Source organism: Chenopodium quinoa, unplaced genomic scaffold, assembly GCF_001683475.1.
Source record: "Chenopodium quinoa cultivar QQ74 unplaced genomic scaffold, ASM168347v1, whole genome shotgun sequence".
Classification (NCBI taxonomy): domain Eukaryota; kingdom Viridiplantae; phylum Streptophyta; class Magnoliopsida; order Caryophyllales; family Amaranthaceae; genus Chenopodium; species Chenopodium quinoa.
Window position 1 is genome coordinate 1160175 of NW_018745617.1, and position 12586 is coordinate 1172760.

The 12586-nt window shown below is 32.3% G+C and overlaps 1 protein-coding gene across 2 annotated transcripts; it reads right to left on the reverse strand.

Moving 5' to 3' along the window:
- Positions 1 to 4373: 4373 nt before the first annotated feature.
- On the reverse strand, positions 4374 to 12586 carry LOC110716635 (nucleotide-sugar uncharacterized transporter 2-like). Of its 2 annotated transcripts, XM_021895284.1 has the most exons (8): positions 12428 to 12586; positions 12131 to 12272; positions 10333 to 10484; positions 10025 to 10230; positions 9851 to 9944; positions 5830 to 5996; positions 5557 to 5727; positions 4374 to 5078 (listed from the first exon to the last, which is right to left on the reverse strand). In XM_021895284.1, the coding sequence occupies exons 2-8, from the start codon at positions 12219 to 12221 to the stop codon at positions 4793 to 4795; spliced, it is 1167 nt and encodes a 388-aa protein (XP_021750976.1). In that variant the 5' UTR covers positions 12222 to 12272; positions 12428 to 12586; the 3' UTR covers positions 4374 to 4792. The 2 variants fall into 2 exon arrangements, with proteins under 2 accessions (XP_021750976.1, XP_021750974.1); XM_021895282.1 differs by having other exon boundaries at positions 12131 to 12586.

Below are 12586 nucleotides of genomic sequence, written 5' to 3' on the forward strand. Positions count from 1 at the left end.
TCTTGTAAATTTCTTTTATTCAGGTTGTGACAATTTAAATTGATTCGAGTTTATTCCAACTTTGCTTAATATTGAGTCCAGGTTATTCTAGTTGATTCAAGCTATGGTATTTAATGTTTGATTGACATTTCGTGCTCTTTTGTAATTGACACATATCTATCTATACTATATATTAAAAGGTGTTTATAAAATTGTGTATGTGTCACGTGTTTCTTTTCTTACACATGTATAGCGCCACATCATCATTCAACAGCCTTTAGCATCTTGCCACAATCTTAATTAAAAATGCATACAAAGAGATTTGAACTCCTAACCTCATTGAATGGAAACCAAATGCATTAACAACTTAGCTAGAATTAATTCATGTTTTATTAATCCAAATTTATATATAAATACATACATGTATTAGAATGCAGAATAAAAACCAAAAAAATCCAAAATAAATTATTAATGTCAATGTATACTAATTTACCTATGCTAAATAAATTAATAAGTCTTTTAAACCTTCTAATATAAAAATAAAATTATTCAAAGTATCAATCGGGGCAAAGCCGCCCAGGTCACACACTAGTTGTGATTTATATGTTTGTCAAAACACGCACAAATGCACAATCATGAATTCATAATAACTAATATCAGTGAGTGAAAATCGGAGTATAAAAATCACTAGGAATGATTAAGCCATATCTTATCGTGCCTTTTCTTGATATAAATCACAAGGAATGATTAACCAAGATCATGTAAATGATACAAAAGGATAAACTGAATAAACTAAATAAGAATGAAGGTATTAATTTTGAATTAAGTTAGATCACCTTGGTTAGAGATGTTATTTTTTTTAAGGTCAGTTTCATATCACTATCAATTAGGTGTTTTGTGATCTTGTTATCCTCCCTAAAAATAGTATTTTGTTTTCAACGACAATCCAAGGAAAACAAAGGCCATCTTACGCATTTGAGGTTCCATTTCTACTAACTTCAATTAATCCATCAATTAAAAATTAATTTTTAAGACAAAGAAATTGAAATAATTCTACAATTCAATATCTTATGAGCACTTAATTGAAATTATAGGGTGGTATATGTAAGCACTAATTGAAATTTTGGCACCTATTAGAATAGTTTCAAGATCTGATATACCTGTAAGTCCCTGTTTAGTTCATCTTAAAAAAATAATATTTAGTAAAAATATGTTCAGTAAAATTAGTTTTAGCTCAGTAAAAATAATTTCAGTTAATTAAATAAATATCTGAAGAAGAAACATAATAGAGAACCAGCAAAATTAATTTCAGTTCAGCAAAATTAATTTCAGTTCAATAAAATTTATTTTAGTTCAATAAAAATAATTTAACTTCAACAAAATAATTTCATTTAAGTAAAATTAATTTCAGTTCAGTAAAAATAAGGTGAAGTAATTGAGACCTAAGACTTCATTATTATTCATAGTTTTCAATAGTATTTACGTAGTTAAGTACTTATGTTAATTTAAAAGCCAAAAGGCTAAGCTTTCATGAAGTAACGAGACAAATTGTATTGACATTTGACAAACAAACTAAATAAAAGCATTGATGTGAATATGATAGTCTTAGGCCCTGTTAAATCCACCTTAAAAAAATAATACTCCCTCCATTTTTAAATACTTGCTCCATTTTTCCATGCGCGGAGTTTTAGGAGAAATTGGCAAAAGTAATTAAATATGGAGGTAGTGAGGCTAGTGAAAAAATAAAAAATTATAAAAAGCAAAAGTAGTGGAGAAATTGAAGGAGAGAGAATATAAAATTAATAAAATATGATATTTATTGGGGTCCACTAGGTGAGAGAAATGAGTTAAATATTGTAAAAGTTTTTCAAATAAGGAAATGGAGCAAGTATTTAAAAACGGCCGGAAAAGGAAAATGGAGCAAGTATTTAAAAACGGAGGGAGTATTAAGTAAAAATCATTTTAGTTCAATTATTATAAGTTCAGTTCAGTAACATTAATTTCTGTTCAGTAAAAATAATTTCAGTTCAATAAAAATAAGTTCAGTTCAATAAAATTCAGTTTTCTTAAAAAAGAATTATAATAGAAAAAAAAATTCTTCAAAAAAAAATTATAATAGAAAATCAGTAAAGTTAATTTCAGTTCAGCAAAAATAATTTCAGTTCAGTAAAATTAATTTAATTAAGTTTAGTAAAAATAATTTAAGTTCAACAAATATAATTTTGTTTCAGTAAAAATAATTTTAGTTTAGCAAAAATAAGGTGAAGTGAACGGGGCCTTACTTCATATTCACCAAATGGACCTAATTTTATCTAATAAATCTTTTTATTATCTATTTATCTCCTCTTCCCTGCCTTATAAAAAGTAGGAGATTGCTCTTATGAATAGTGCATGGACCATTATACCCCTCAAAATATTTGTTTACCTTCTTACCTCCGTGTGTAATTTTGTAATTTTTTTCTTAGACCCATCAATTAATAATAAATTAAATGGAGAATGGCCATATAAAGTTTAAAATTTTCTATATATAATGGAGGTTATAGTTAATTACATGACAACATTAATCACTTGATAACGAAAGGTTATTGCTTTATATTGCCGTTATTTTAAAGTAGCTCAACTAAAGTTTAGAACATTGCACAGCAACACAACATTCAACACATTTATCGTTTATATGCAAATAACGTTGATAAGATATTATACACAAACCGACGTAGAAAGCTACCATAAGAATAAAGAACATCGATAATAATTCTTCTCAAATGGCTATCTATTCCACGCTCATCACGCGCGTTGGAATTCCTAGTTAAAACAAAAGTACCCATATTTATGATCTCCGTTTTCACTTTTTCTTGATATGCTTTGTTATAGTAACTGAGTAGAACTTAGAAAAATCGAGCTAATATTTTTTTTATCACTAGAGCGGTAACGTTTTTTTGACTTGGTCAAAACAGTAGTTAATTAGATTTTAAAATACCCCTACCCACCAATAAGGCCATGAGCAACATTTCTCTAATTGCGCGTGCTTACTTTTTAAAAAAATTTACCCCTCTATTCCTAATACTAGAACGTAGTCAACATACCCGTGCTAAACCACATGATATATATTCATTGCGATAAATCTTTGAATATTTAGGTTTCTTGAAAAAATAATGGATGTAATGGGTGCATGGTGCACCTGGGTCTAATACATACTATATGATGATCATAGGGTCTAATACAAGACACACATACATGAACCCATTCAAGGTCTGAATGTGCCATCTTTAATCCAAAATTCCAATCAGACATGCATAAAAGTTACTTCCTAGCAACATCATGAGCCACCCTTAGTTATATTAATACTTTTACTTTGTTTAATAAAAAAAAAAGGCATCACTTGCAATTGACATAGAAAAGAAGAGTGGAGAATATAGAGAGAAAGGAATTTATGTGATTTTCAAGCTAAGGGTATAAGAGAGCCATTACTTCAAGTTTAAAGTTAAATTAATTTAGGTAAGATAGCTACTTCTTGACACCCTAGCCTTCAATCGAGCTCAAAATTGCATTCAAGTTCGAATTATCTATAAGATAACAATGTTCATGAACAACGCTTAAGGAGCTTGTTTATTAATTTAGTGTTGACCGTAATTAACATAAGAAGTAATTCGTTCATTAAACAAACATTGTTTATACTCAACTAAATCTAGTGTAAATTTTTATATACACCCAGATGCACCGTGTACCCAACTAACTCAAGGTTAGTTTTTGCTCTTCATTTGATGATTAAATGAAAAACAATCATCAAAATGAGAACAAAATACGCATAGGTACATCGTAGACCTGGGTGTACATAACAATCTCTCAAATTCGGCCATTGCTATCTATCCCTACTTCCAAAACAATAGTGTTAGCTTTTACAATGGATTTTCCCATAACACCTTACATTTAAGTGGAACAATGGATAAGGTTTGGAAAAGAGTTCCTGTGAAAAATATCAGATAGCGAGTTCAGGTGTAATCACAATTCTAATCCACGGTGATGCTATACGAGGTATTTCAGTACAGTGAACACCGGCCATGGAACAGCCAACCATGTTCTTGAATGAATAATGCAGAGCTTAACAACAGAGAGAAAGATCAGTAATAACCTGCATTAAACTTTTTTTCCTAAAAAAGGGATAGATTTTATGTAGCTGCTGAAACATGCTGGTGTCTGCTGCACATTTAATTTATGCAGTGTCTGTATAGAGCAAATCTTTTCTGACACTGTTTGCATTAGCTCTGATGCACAATTTTCTTTTTTTTTTTACTGTGCAGCAACTAGTAGAGGAGGTGAAGTGTATCAGATCAAAAATCCCGAGCTACAACCATGGGACTAGAAACGAACTTATAAACACAATTTTCCAGAAAGAATGCAAGAGATGAACCTGACAATATTACATAGCAAGGCGAATAATGTTATTGTTTTATTACATTACATGAATGGGGTTACAATCCTCAGACAAATCAGCCTCGCTAAAATAACTCTGCTATTGATGAGAAGGCAACATTAAAAAAACTAGAGCTTCTCGCTAACTAATACAGTAATACACAAAATGAAATATAACTGAGAGAACCAAGGGGTAAAACTGGCTAATCTTACAGAACCATCTCTAAAACCTCAACAAGACGACAACTACATGGGTACGTGCACAGGTTCATTTCAGAAAATGCAGTCAAATTGACCGACAAAAAGAGATCTGAAATGAGGAATACAATATATAAGTTAGGAGGTTAGTGAAGGGTGACCACAGTATGTTAGCTTATTCCATATCATGAAGATAAGTCCCGACTCAAACAGATTCTGCTGCATCATTTCCGATGTGAGCATCACCATTTTCTCTGCTAAGTTTAGACTTTGGAGAAGAAAATGATGCTTGTTTAGAGACAGTTTTATTTGAATGCTGCTCTGAATTGTTTAAATTAAGATACGTGTAGACCGACATGCCCATCAAGGCAGTGATTGCTCCACAAATACTGGTTATTCCAGGATTTGACCCAAAAAGAAGGTACCCTCCTATGAGTATAACACATGTCTTGAATTGGCCTAGAACAACATGGGTAATAGCAGAAGTTGCCCTGCACACATTTGATTGGAAAGAAAAATAAAATTAGGCTTAACTTTCAGCTTTCACAAAACAGGTAAAAGTACAATGCAATGGATGCTCTGGATCTTGACGGATTGTATGTACACACTACGACACAAATATTACTTTGAAGGGGGGAGGTGGAGAAGGGGGGGGGGGGGGGAAGGGGGTGAAGAGGCCATAAACCACTTGTATAAGACTATATGTTATTGGAGATGCTCCGTAGCAGGTCATTAGATATAAGAAAATAGTTTAGACAACAGCATCAAAATTTGCTAGAATTTTACATGGGATATTTCATATGTAAACTGCCGAAATATGAAAAGGATTGTTATCCTTCGCTAGAATTTTACATGGGATATTTCATATGTAAACTGCCGAAATATGAAAAGGATTGTTATCCTTCTTTCTCCCTCAATTGAGACCTAATTTGGAAAAAAAATAGAGTACAAAAGATCTCAAATACTTACCCAAGCGCAAGTGCTCCGGACCACTGGAGCAAGAATCCAAGAAGTGCAGACATTAAAATTATAGATGTGTTTCCGAAATCCCATTTAAAAGAAAGGATACCCGGTGGATCTAGCCAAGGCATCATCACTACCAAGAAGAACACTGTAATTGGTGTTGTCTTCCACATTAAACTGCCCAAATAAAAGCCTTCATAAGGAATAAATATGACAGCATCTGACAATTATGAAACAAAGAATTTAACTGAGAATTGAAGTCAAATGAACAGAACATACGCCAATGCAGTCCAATTCTCCCGCTGCTGCATACTGGACCACATGATCTTATTCACAGCACTAGGAACTATCCAAGCTAAGGCTATACAAGCACCGAATAAGTGGAACTGTACATCAGTTACAGTAGCAACAGCAACACCAGCGGACACTACAGTAAGAGCAAGAGCCTGAAAAAGATTCTCCCATCAGAAAAACAACTCACAAAAACAGGAAGAAAACAAGCACACTCAAGAGACTACTGAAAGTTGACAGCATACTGGACAGAATTTTTTCATGATACCATGTGTCCAGAGAAACTCAACATTATAACGTAATGTAAAATGTGTACAACTATTCATACAAATTCTCATAAATTAAAGCAGTGTTAATAAGATAGGAAATTAGACATTGAATATCAATAATATAATAAACTCTCCATTTTACATAAATTAAAAACAGATAGAGAATTGTGAGGTTTCATGCTTAAGGTTCACATCTACCAGAAATTGATGCCCCAACCCAAGGCCCAACACTCCCAAGTTAACATTCTACTTTTACCCATTTTTCACCTAGCCTCTTATCCCTTAATCTCCATGTCCTAACTCTGTTAACCTTGGCTTGGAACAGAGGGGATATTTCTTATCCTTTTTCCTTCCGATATGGTATATAATACCCCTATGACAGCAACTGCAGAAAACAGCAAACAATTATGAATGTGAACTGTTGTCCTATTTTGGTATAATATACTTCTTTTTTTTTTTTTTTTGCAACACTTAGACTTATATAATCCACTTTGACTAGCTTTAATGATTTACTAGATTAAAATACCGTGCAATGAACGGTTGTTAAATATTTTTGACAATAATATTACAAAATATAAAGTATATAAAAGATATTTAGAAATATTTCATTTGGATATATATGGAATATGATTGTCAAACTAGTATTTTTCACAAGGTAATGACATGTGTTATGGAAGGATTTGCTTTTAGTATAGTTAATAGATAGCTAAGGAAAGATATATTCATGTGGAATCTTGTGATTATTTATCTCAATTTAACTTTTATTATATTAAATTTGTATAATTTTAACATATTGGTAATTAAGGATATTAACATTAGTGTTTGAAATATTGCATTCGCAAGTGTAAAATGAGAAGAGTTGCAAGTAAAAAAAAACAAAGGTCATATCTAAAGATAACTTAAAAAGCTATAAAACATTCTAGATCCAAAAACTACTTTGAATTCAATCCAATATACATATTTCAGTAGCAATCAGTTCTTAAAGATGAATTATAAGATCAACATACCTCTTACTCCCTCCGTTTTTAAATACTTGCTCCATTTCTCCATGCGCGGAGTTTTAGGAGAAATTAGAGAAAGTAATAAAATATAGAGGTAGTGGGGTTGGTGGAAGAATAAAAAATTATTAGAAAGCAAAAATAGTGGAGAGAATTGGAGGAGAGAGAATATATGTTGGGACCACTAGGTGAGAGAAATTGATTAAATATTGTAAAAGCTTTCCAAATAAGGAAACAGAGCAAATATTTAAAAACGGCCGCAAATGGAAAGTGGAGCAAGTATTTAGAAACGGAGGGAGTAATCAAGTTCAACCAAACTAAATTATATGGCACTACCGCACTAGACACCAGTTCTTCACTGATATTGACATCACAATTATGATGAAAAATGATTGATAAACAATAGATGATTTTGCAATTGGACAAATAAAAATGATAGTTAAACAATAACCAAATTTACACAACCACTAAACAATACACTCTTCAATCTATAACTATTACTATAGTAACAACCGCTGAAATCATGTCAAGCTGTGGTAGAAAATTTTCCCGTGTAAAATATATATGTGATGTCAGGGTCGTCTCCGACAATTTAGTGGCCCTGTTCTAACTATTAAAATTGGGCCCTTTAATTTTTAGAGGACTATTTTAAAAGGTTAAAAATATTATTATTATAAAATGACATTTTTTTTAAGTACAGTACTACAAATTATTATAGAGCTAAAATATTCATATTACTAAGTTTAATAGTAATTGAATAAAACAACAAACAAAAACTTTTAATTTAAAAAGTATCATCCTTCTAATATTTTTTGAAGCAAAATCCTCAATTATATTTTCATAATCAATTTAATTTTGTTTTAGAAATTAAAAAGCAAAGTCAAAGATTTAAGATGAATTTTTAGGTTTTAATTTAGAAACGGTGGTCTTTTACGCGGAAGAGGGTGAATATGTAAGGTTATGATTTTTTATTTTTTTTTTAATTGCGGGCCCTGATTTTCGGGGCCCTGTTACGTGTGTGATAAAAAACATGTCTAAAGACGGGCTTGTGTGATGTCATCACTTTATTTTATATTTTTTTAGTTAAATTTTTTTGTCATCTATTTCAATATTCATTTTTTTCTAATTTGAAAATTTAGTTGATTAAGTAATATCCAAATTTAGTCCAATAACTTTGTAAGTGTGACAATATAACAGATTAAGTTGTCAAAATCGTGCATCGCATGAGATTGATCTAGTGCTTCTACCCCTGTTTGTTTTTTGTCCTACTCACTTTCCATTTTAGTCTGTTCTTTTTAGTTCTAATCAAATTGTTTTATTCTATTATAGGCTTACCATCTTACTCATTCTATACCACAATAATTACACCTTTCCACAGACTCTCCATTACATTATTCACCTTTATCTTACACTCACCTGCCTAGACCCAATATTACCTTCTCTCTTACTTTATCTTAGTCACACTCACAATATTCAATATTTCTTAATTTGCGTATCAACAATAATTAACTGAGTTAAACATTGAAGAATGGAGGGAGCATTTCATAAATATAGAAGGAAAAAAGAATGAAGTAATGCCAATAGCATCCAAGGAAAATTTCTAACATAAAGGACAATTTCTGAGTTCTTGATGCAAAGCACATTATATTATCTGATAAATAAGATATCGAAGCATGCATAAGACAGCTTAAGATGGGAAAACAAGAGAAATTGAAGTTGAAAGTCAGCAGAGGAGGGGCTGCAAATTGGTTAGTGGCTAGAGAATAACAAACAACATATTGGTGAGTGGCTAGAGGAAAGAAGGTTAAGTAAGCTAGTAGAGGCTCATCAATCAGACCACCTTCCAAGTGGATTCCTATCGATATTCGTTAAGAAAATGAGAGGTCTTTAGCTTAACTCTCAAGATGGCACAGCAATGAGATTCAGCAATTAAATTGAAATAAGCAAGATGAACCAATGCTGAACTGCGTACGCTGGTCTCAATTTCAGCTCAATAAGGCACTGGTTGTAAACTAGATACAGACATTTGCTCTTAATGCGCAGTGATCTCAAGATAAAATTAAGCAAAAAAAAACATGATTAGCTCCTTGATTAACTCCATGTTTATAGCATTGTATATATTCTCCCTTTATACTCTCCCCAACCTCAGCCGCTAATATTTTGTTACCTAATTAGCTTTATACTACCAACATTGTAACAGTATACATTAGTAGCATTATTATCAGTAATACATTATCAATTTTTCCTATTCTCTATAAAACAACCCAAATATATCAGCACAAAAATACAAGGCAAATTGCTATCCAGTCTTTTTAAGAAATAAATAGTGGCAAAGTGAGCTGGGAATCCTTTCATGTTCACGGATAGAGAAGAATCTAAGAAATATTTGGATTTGCAATATCTATTCCAAAGTTTTGAGACTTAAAGAACTTTCACAAACAAGTTGATCGGAAAGCCACCCCTCTGCAATCTATTCTAGAACATTACAGCTTCCAACTAATCCAAAAATATAAAGGAAGGATATTCAAAACTCTTATGGGCAATCAATGTACTATGTAACAACTGTTAGAATAACTTCAGAAATCAGAAGCCTAAATATTACAAAATCATATCTAAAATTATCTTAACTTCTTAAGTTGCAAAAGAAAACTTTCTCAGTGGAAGGATGCCTTTCATACTCTACAACTACCTAAATTGTAAATATTATTCAAGGGTCATTGATGAAAAAGAATAAGTGATTACCTTTTGAAAAGAGACCTTTTTCCGCAACAGAATGAACTCTGCAACCACTATCGAAGGGGTCACAGCGATCTTTGCCATCTGATAAAATCCAACACTAAAAGTACAGAAGTTAGAAGGAACATAGGAAGCAGGTAAATAGGTATGGGTTATCCGATAAAAATTTATGTGACTCACCTATTATACTTCAAACTGACATTAGCAAGACCAGTAGAGAGTGACATTACTACACCAAGAGCGAACAAAGAAGATAAACGAGAAGCTTTTGCGGGAGGCGCAGGGAGCATAGATAGAGCATTCAGAATAGCCATTAAAAACCAGCTTACTACATAGTGAATGAATGTAAGAAATATTGGATAATTGAAGCCGACCTTCCCAAGAACCTGTGTAATCCGAATAGCAAAAGATGAAAGATGCAATCAATAAAATGACTAACCAAATATTGCTTAATTAACAAAATGTAAGAGAATATGCCGCGGGAATACCAGCTTGTTCATCAAAATTATACCAACAGACACCAAAAAGTTGAAAGTGAGTGCCACCATTGGCCCACATAGGCGTTGCTGATAGCGCCTCGCACCTTCAGAAGAACGCAACTCATTGAACAAAGAAGACCTTAAATCTTCTAGTGCTTTGCCTAGTAAGGCACAAACAAAGAAGGTAAGTGCACTGTCAGTAAGCCACAAAAACAAAAATAAGAATGTTGTAACAGAGGTAGAAGCAATAGTCAAGGAGCTAGAATGCAATCTAGCCAGTTTACAGTGCAGCAAAAGGGAGTAAGCTGAATGAGGAATGATTTGTTTCTAATTAACAAAGAACAAAATTCTCACTGGTCTAATAGCAATTTTCCACAGAATACATGCACAAACAATCAACTTCATCATAAAATGTGATTATAGTCATTGATAACAGCTTAAATGTAAAGGTGAAACCATGCATTTAATAAAGAAAAACAGATGTTTTACGCAACAAAACTTCAGTAATCAGTACTTGTTTAAAACACAGAAACCCATATAAAACGTCACAATTATATCTTAAAAATAAACTTTTAAATAATTCCAGAAAGTGTCGGAACAAAAAAAAATATCAGGGTGAATACGGAGACAGGTAGTGCAAAGTATCTAAGCTAATTGCTTTCTGATAAGAGAGTCAATCTTTTGTAATGTAAGTAGATTATCCAATGTACTATACCATTAACACCCCAAGGAGGTACTCGTTAGTTGTTGTTCCCCTTCCAAGGTTCTTATGCGGATCATGCCTTCTGCTCATTGCTTACCCTGAGCTACCCAAATAACATTTCCTACTGCAGTTTAGGCAACAAATGCTAACCTCTGGATCAACAAGTTCCAGTAAAAATTGGTTAAAAAAAAGCCCTTTTTCAATAACTAATGCTATGATAAGGAGTATGTAATTGGTGCAAATCCATTATGGGCTTTTATTGTTCAAATATAATGATGTTATAACAGCTGTTCTTCACCTAGCCATGTTTGGATTCAACAATCGTTATAGCTTACTAGCTCATCATATGTGCATTTGAGGCTCCCTTATCGTGAGTCGTGACTCAAAGCAACAGCGTGTTTGAGCCGAAGATTTGACAACAATGGAAGCATTTAGCCAAAAAGGTAATGCTCCTTATTTTGATCCCTTAGATCATCTTACACATCATGCTAGGAAAATCCATAAGAATGACTCTCTACATTATGTAATCATGAACATAATCGAGAATCAGCACAAATAAACATGAAACTCCACTACTGATATTGATTAATACGAAGAACACTATTTGCAATCTTCCATTAATTATACCCTAAGCATAATTAAAGCAATCAAGCCAATCACCAAAACACAATGTTTCACTTTATATCCTTCACTCTTTTTTAAATATAGCAATGATATATGACAATGACTCAAAAAAGATTCAAACTTTGATACTAATTCAATACTTTCCAAAAATCATAACCAACAGATCCATTGATTAAAAACTTACTTAATTACATTCAAATCAAAACTCAATCTTCCAATCACATTCAACAAAATGCACCAACATTATTCAAATTAATTTTCCACTAACAAAACCACAAATATTAACCCTTTCCAATCAAATGCAACCAAATGCACCAATATCAATCAAATTTTTTTACCCATTTAAACTATTAATCAAATGTATAACCAACTCAAATATTAGCCTTTCCCATCAAATTCAAATGCACCAATATCAATCAAATTTATCACCCAACAAATAATAACCCAATAGCATTAATTAATCAACAAATAAAAATATACCTTTTTCACCGGCATCACTATCTTTACGCTTGAGAATCTTCCTCACATTCTTACTAACAAACAAATTAAACATCTTCCTGCTACAAAGCATCCCCCTTTCTCAAAAACCCACCAATAAAGTTTCAATCTTTTGCTCAAAACCCTTCAAAAAATCAACATAAAACCAACCCCAAATTAGAAACACTTTGAAAAAATTTGAAAGAAAAGAATTTGAATTGGAGGTGGGAAAGTAAGCAAATAGAGAAGAATGAGAGCAGAGGAGAGAGAGAGTGGAAGAGAAGGGGACACGAGTCTCACAGAACAACAGAGAAAGAAGACAACAAAATAAGGTTTTTGTCTGAAAGAACAAACAACAAAGTGAAGAAAGTGGGGTCATGATTCTTGTTCAGCGTAAGGGGCGGATAGATTGAGGAAACTGTGAGTGAGTGATTGGCATTGCAGTGCTAAGTGCTTGTA